This window comes from Salvia splendens, chromosome 17 (genome assembly GCF_004379255.2).
Source record: "Salvia splendens isolate huo1 chromosome 17, SspV2, whole genome shotgun sequence".
NCBI classification, from domain to species: Eukaryota; Viridiplantae; Streptophyta; class Magnoliopsida; order Lamiales; family Lamiaceae; genus Salvia; species Salvia splendens.
This window is the reverse complement of record NC_056048.1, coordinates 19,690,574-19,698,150: the sequence shown is the minus strand read 5'-3', so window position 1 is coordinate 19,698,150 and position 7,577 is coordinate 19,690,574. Positions and strand designations below refer to the sequence as shown.

The 7,577-nt window shown below is 40.3% G+C and overlaps 1 protein-coding gene across 1 annotated transcript; it reads left to right on the top strand.

Moving 5' to 3' along the window:
• Positions 1–713: 713 nt before the first annotated feature.
• On the top strand, positions 714–1,781 carry LOC121774433 (WEB family protein At5g55860-like). Its single transcript, XM_042171311.1, has one exon. It carries the CDS (start codon positions 714–716, stop codon positions 1,779–1,781), a length of 1,068 nt encoding a protein of 355 aa, XP_042027245.1.
• The last annotated feature ends 5,796 nt before the right edge of the window (positions 1,782–7,577 follow it).

The window sequence follows — 7,577 nt, the reverse complement described above, 5'->3', positions numbered from 1 at the left end:
CCCGTGTTCCAGTTGGATATAAAAATTTACTTACGATCGAAGATGATATTATAAATTTTATTTTGTGGTTCTAAATATTCTAAAATAGAAGACCCAAATTTACCGCGTATATTATAATTTTGATCTCGGAACCATATTTTGCAGTTGAGATCAACAATACATTCAAACATCATTTGTAAAATAAATCAAAATATTCACTACTATTCTAGTCTTTCACACCTTGGTTTTCAACCCTAAAGGCTAAAATGTGGATTTAATCATATCGAGGAAATTAATTGATTGGAGAACAAGAAGGCAAGGGATGAAATTATGGCAAGAATAAAGAAGGAAATCAATTAAAGATTATGGAAAATCAAATACAAATGATATTAGTATAATTAGAATATATTTTCCATGTATAGCTAGAATTAGAACTTATAAAAGGTTGTGTAACCATTGAGAAAATCAATTCGAGTCATTCACAATGTAGTCTTTAAAGTTCTCCCCGTCTTTTACTTTCCGCAATAATATTTTATTTTCCGCATTTTATTTTTCAACATGGTATCAGAGCAGGTTCGATCATAGGGATCGATCACTGTCTCTATAAAAAAATCCAACTTTCCAAAAACCAGCCAAAACAAGCCAAAACCCTAGCCTTCTCCGATTCAACTCTCCCTTGCACTTACCCCAACCACTGTAAATGGTGGCACCAGCACCGTCTCAATTCGTCAAAGATGCTGTCAACTTATTTGGTGAAGGTGCTTTTTTCAGGCGAAAGGTCCGCCATCCGGAAGCCAAAGGTACAATCTGCAGAACGAGTTTTTGTAAAAGAGACGCGGCTTCACCTGGCCAAAAAGGAGTTAAATAAGCTGAAGGAACAGTTGAAAAATGCCGAGACTACTAAAGTTGATGCTCTTTCAGAGCTTGAAAAAGCCAAACAGACTGTTGAGGATTTGAGCCAGAAGCTAAGAGTCATTAATGAATCAAAAGATTCAGCAATTAAATCTACAGAAGCTGCTAAGCATCAGGCAAACCAACTTGCAGAAGCCAACGACAATGTTTTGGAAGGAGTAAATGGACATTCAAACGGTGATGTTGAAACTGACAAAGTGCAGTATTTGAATGATGTTGCTGAACTTAATGCTGCTAAACAGGAAGTAAGGAAAATTCGTCTGGAATATGATGCGTCTTTAGAAGAAAAGGAGAAAGCAGCAAAGCAAGCTGTTGTAGCTGATACTGCTGCCAAAGCAAGCATGGAGAGAGTTGGTAAACTGTCTGCGGAAAGCGCTAGTGTGCATGAGTCGATTCAGCAAGTAAAGTTGGCACACATGCAAGCAAAGGAAGATGAAACGAAGATCTGTGCCGACAAGGAGAAACAGAAGCAATTATATAAAGATAGAATTGAAGGTTCAGTGAAGAGACTGGTTGCTTTGAAAAAAGATGTAGACCCTGAAGTCGCAAGAAATTTGGAGTCCGAGTTGAATGGAACCTTGTCTGAAATTGAATCTTTACGAAAGGAGATGGAGAATACAAGGGTCTCTGATCTTGGTTCTGTCAAGGCTATCACTGTAGAGTTGATTGGTGCGAAGGAATCATTAGACAAAGCAGCCGAAGAATTATCCGGCCGAAGGGGAGAGGTTAGCCCCAACCGCATAATTATTCGAGATGATTGGAGTAGCGCCTATGCCAGAGAAGAGAAGATAGCTTCAGGCAGAAATGGTTCGGAGAAGAAGAAGCAACCGAGAAAGGAGAAAATTGTCGAGGAGGTGACAGCCGTGAGAGGCTGCGAACTCATGTTATAATGGATGAAGCGTTTGGCCGAGGGGGAGATATCAGCCACTGCCAAACGATTCAATCTCCGAATTAAGGAGAAAATTGTTGAGGACGAAGGCAGAGCAGCCAACGTCTGGGTGGCGAGGGGGAGAGAGATAGTGTCACCACACAGCCGCTGTAAAGAGTTGATGGGAATGGGATGGCGTCGAGAGGACGTTGAGAACATGTTGCCAAAAGACGATGTTAAAGGAACAGCTACGGGAAAAGCCAAAGCCAACGGGAGAAGATCTAGAGATGGGGGATGCTCAATGGCCGCGAAGCGTCGAAGAATCAGAAACCGGATTGAAGGAGTGACGGGAGAATTCTCACCGTCGGGAGAGAGCAGACTTTGGATGGACGACCAAAAGTATTGTCTGAGAAGAATTCTCACCACGGAGTTCGTCAATAACTCGGTGGAGGTGGCATGGTTTGAGAGTATGTCACCGAGGAAAAACCCATGAAGAAACATAAAGGAGACTGATGGTTTCATGTCTTCACTTTTAGAGAAGGAAAAATGAAATGAAAATAATGGGCTCATAGTTTGAGCTGGAATGGACCGAAAATGGTCTTAAGATTGGCTCCTAGATACGAGCAAAAAACTGTCTAGATTAGCTCCTCGACACGAGTCAAAACTGTCAGAATTAGCTCCTCGACACGAGTCAAAACTGTCCAAATGAGCTCCTCGACAAGAGTCAAAACTGTCTAGATTAGCTCCTCGACAAGAGTCAAGACTGCCTGAATTAGCTCATCGACAAGAGTTAAAACTGCCCGAATGGGCTCCTGGATATGAGCTAAAACTATCTAAGATGACTCCTTGACACGAGTTAAAACTGTCAACAAAAATTGAAGAGCTCCTTGACACGAGTTAAAACCGTCAACAGAAAATTGAAGAACTCATTGAAATGAGTCAAAACTTTCAATGAAGAAAAATGAAGAAGCTCCTTGACACGAGTCTAAACTTTCAATGAAGAAAAATGAAGAAGCTCCTTGAAACGAGTCTAAACTTTCAATGAAGAAAAAATAACTCCATGATATGAGTATAACCTATCAATGATGAATTGAAGACGCTTTATGATACGAGCATAAACTATCAATTGAAATTAAAGAACTCTTAAATACGAGTATAAACTATTTATCAAACTAAAGATCGTGCAAGTTAAGTGTCGAAAAACTCGATACTGAACTTGAGGGGGAGTGTTAGAATGAGGAAATTAATTGATTGGAGAACAAGAAGGCAATGGATGAAATTATGGCAAGAATAAAGAAGGAAATCAATTAAATATTATGGAAAATCAAATACAAAGGATATTAGTATAATTAGAATATATTTTCCATGTATAGCTAGAATTAGAGCCTATAAAAGGTTGTGTAATCATTGAGAGAATCAATTCAGTCATTCACAATGTAGTCTTTAAAGTTTTCCCCGTCTTTTACTTTCCGCAATAATATTTTATTTTCCGCATTTTATTTATCAACAATCTATAACTCGCCAAAAAAATAGCAATAAACTACTCATATATTTAATTGATTGACTAATACTATAAAATTCAATATATTCTTATATATACTCCCTTCTATTATTTTAAGAATAAGAAATTATTTTACTTTGTTAAAAAAAAGGTAAGAATAAAAAGTTAGTGGAATGTGTATTCTATTTTTATATATTACTCTGGATTTTTAATAATTATATGGGTCCATTTACTAAAAATTACAAAAATGAAATATGATAATTAATGGATATCAGATGAAAATGACAAAATAGAAAGCGGAGAGAGTATATTATAATCTTCATTCCCTAATTATGGAGTACTATTTGTAGTTAAACATATTTTATGAATTACATGAATAATCGTACGTTATTTAACTAATCCATAAATTAAACTCCTAAATGCTGTAATATCACAAATCACCCTAATTCTCCCAATCAAATTTTTTCTACCTCAGTAATATATATCACTAACAATAATTAAGTATCAATATAATCAACAATTTCATTGACTAGAGTGGAGTGGAGTATATCAATTCTTGGGTGATGTTCATTTACAGTATGAATAAATATATAGACAAAACAATAGTAAGAAATATTATGGAAAAAGTGAAATAGTGAATCGGAAAATGATCCATACAAAAAATTGATCTCAATATCAAATCCAGATCAAATCCTGACCATCAGATTTGACAATCTAATTGTCAATAACTAAACAAAAACACAGAGGGTCATTATAAAGTAGTTTTAGGTCATATTATAAAATTCGGATTTGAGGTCATGTTAAGATCATTTTATGCCATTATTACTATAATGACCCATAAATGCCTTCTGTATGATTGATTCTGTATTTTTGTATTAAGAATGAGTCTGCATATATCAAAACCTAAATCATATAATACTAGATAAAAAGAAAAACTAGATAAATTATGAGAGAGAAATAGAAGAAGGGAATAGGATACTATTAATAATTTGAAAGAAATTTCCCATTGTTGGGTGAGACTATATTGGTGGACATTTTGAAATAAAAGATGAAATTATGTTTATCATGAATTCTTGAGGCACGAAAAATTAGAAATTATTAAACTTAATTTGACCGTTCTAATAATATTTTCAATTATTTACATTAATTTAAACTCATTTTGGTGTGAATGTTATAATCAATAGTGATTTTACTTTAACCATTTATATCAAACTCAAACCTATTTGGGTAAGTTATAATGTAAACCCAACAATAAGTACTCCCTCTGTTCGTCAATAGATGTTATCATGTTACATAGTTTAACGGCTCGGTTTTTGAGAAATTGGTTTAAAAAGTTAGTGGAATGTGAGATCCACTTGCCAAAATCAATTAAAGTAAAATTTATTGGCAAACTCATAGAAAAGGAAAAACTGAGATATTTAATGACGAACAGATGAAGTATTTTATATGTCAAAATCTGTAAATGGGATGGATTATGAGGTATATTGAGCTATTTATCCAAGCCCCTTGGCCTAGCGGTAAAGGGTGCTTAGATACCGTGTCCATCCTGGAGGTCACAAGTTCGATCCCTGGGAGGCGCAACTTGAGGATTAATTTTCCTTGGGGGTGACAGTTTACTTGCTTGTACCCATGTTTGGGGGTGGCAGTTTACTTGTTTGTACCCAACCAGACAACGAAGGGTGACAGTTTACTTGCTTGTACCCATGTTTGGGGGTGGCAGTTTACTTGTTTGTACTCAACCAGACAACGAAGCGCAGCTTGGTGGTAAGACGCTTCACCTCCGACCTATTGGTGGGGGGGTACGAGTCACTTCGAGAGTAGATGGGGAATCATCGTTGATCCTCCTTAAAAAAAGAGAGGCATATAGAGCTATTTTCTACTCTATCTAAGTTTTAGAGTACCATTATAATGACTTAACTATTAAAAAAATAGAGTCAAGTGAGAACTTTAAATAAGTGGCAAATAATCACAGAAAAATTACAGTAGAAATGTAGAAACACTATAATCATACTCAATTTAGTATATAAATCTACAAAATAATGACAAAAGATTGTATTTTTTAAATTATATAAATTTACCAAATAATGACAAAAGATTGTATTTTGAAACTAAGAAAATAATAAAAAAATGTAAAGTATAAGGAAAGGAAAGTAGAGTAAAAGTACAAATAATAGTATCCAAATTAAGGAGAACAATTATCTATATAGAAAGCCACTTTAGTTAAATTTTAAGACTGGACAGAGAATTTTAGATAAGTGTTGTAATTTGATGCAAATAATAGTGAGTAAATATTTAACTCCTTTCACATGCTCGTACTTTAAGAAAAGGGTATATGTATCGGTTCAGTTTCTAATCGAACCGACATGTTGATTAACGGACATCTTGAAGCAAGCAAACAATTAACTCGAATCTTAATCGAGTTGGAATCAATTAGAGCATCCACAATAGTGCCTAGCGCACCGCCTAGCCGAGCGCCAGCGCTAGGCGGTGCGCTAGGCGAACTATTGCAGCCGCCTAGCCGATTTCGCGGAAAAAAACCGCCTAGCGCTCGGCGGTTCCGCGGCGCTAGGCGGTGCGCTAGGCGATCCGCTAGGCGCTATTGCAGCGTCCGGATCGCCTAGTGCACCGCCTAGCGCGAATTTTTATTTTTTTTTTATTCCGAAACACTATATATACGCGACTTGCCTGTCATTTTCATTCGCACCACTTGTATTAACGAGTACTCTCTCTATCTAAATTTCTGTACAAGATCAACAACGGTAAATGGATCTCAACAACGAGCCTACTTCAGGGAGTAGCGGATCTCAAACTCCCCCGATCCCCGTGGGAGGTGGATGGAGTCAGATGCACCCGAGTCAGATGCACCCATACTACAACATGTACCCGTGGCAGCAGATGATGCCCGGGATACCAGCGGGGGGGAGTCCGCCGGGGGCGTTTCCGGCGATGTCGGGGTGGGCACCCAGTGTCCAGATGCCGGGGTGGGCACCCGGAATGCAGATGATGCCCGGCGGGGTACCGGCGACACAGGGGACGCCGGGGGACGTCTATCGCCCCAGTGTTGATTTTTCGACTGCTTCGTCGCACACATCGACGCCAACGGAGGCTGCGCCTCCGGCCCAGTTTGACACTTTCTCCTTCGATGACTAGGGGATAGATCTTTCCGGTATTCCGGATGCTCCCGTTCAAACGGGGGGCGCAGGGCGCAGGGCGGGGCGCCCCAAAGAAGAAAGGCAAGGGGAAAAGGGTCGGCGAGTCCTCGCAGCCGGGTGAGGACGACAACGCGGTACGGAGGAGGTGGACGGACGCGGAGAACGTCGCGCTGTCCAAGGCGTGGGTGAGTGTTTGCGACGATCCTCTCGTTTCGAACAACCAGAGGATCGTCAACTTGTGGGGCAAGATAGCAGCAGCCTACCAGAGGTTTTGCCCGGAGGGGAGGCCACGCAATGGGGAGGATTGCCGGAAGGCGTGGGACCGAATCAGGGTTGCGGTCTCCCGATTTTCGGGCTTGTACACCAACGCCCTCTGCATGATGAGCAGTGGGCAAACTGAGGACGACTGCAGGAGGATAGCGGAGAAAGCCTTCCCCCTGAATGGGGTGTACAAGGACTTCACCTACTCGAACTGCTATCTTGTGCTGAACGACTCCGAGAAGTTCCGAGTAGGTGTCGACTCTGGCTGGCCGAAGAAGCAACGGCTGAACTATTCCGGTGATTTCAGCGGCAGTAGCGGTGGTTCCCACGACCTCCCTGAGACAGCCCAGGAGGTCTCGACCCCTCGTTCGTTTGCTCGCCGTACTCGCCCGGTTGGGCACAGGCGGGCTCAACGGGAGGCGATGGGGGTCGCCGGGGGTTCACAGGAGGTCCAGTCGGCATCCCACCTTGGCCAATCCACAGCGGATCTCAAATTCTTCGCGCGTCAACAAACGCGCGCTCAGATGGTCAAGACGATGGCCGAATGGCGGGCGGCGGTGGACCCCGTGGAGAAGAGTTTGCTTCAAACATTGCTCCTGAGCATGCAGGAGGATTTGGAGGCGGCACGGAGGGAAGCTGCCGGAAGTAGAGGCGACGGCGACGGAGGCGGAGGCGATGGTGGCGACAGCGACGGAGGAGACGACGACGGCGACGAGGAGTGAATTATTGTACTTTTTTTTAATTATTGTACTTTTTTTTAATTATTGTAATATTTTTCAATTATTGTACTTTTCAAATTTTTAATAGTATTATTAATGTTTCCCGTATATGTCTCGTAAATTAAATTCCGTATATTGTGTGATTGTTAATTATGTCATTTTATATAATTGTTATTAGTGATGTG

What these genes read in the sequence shown, in the direction of transcription:
- LOC121774433 (XM_042171311.1), top strand. Translation starts at nt 714, where the DNA reads ATGCTGTCAACTTATTTGGTGAAGGTGCTTTTTTCAGGCGAAAGGTCC.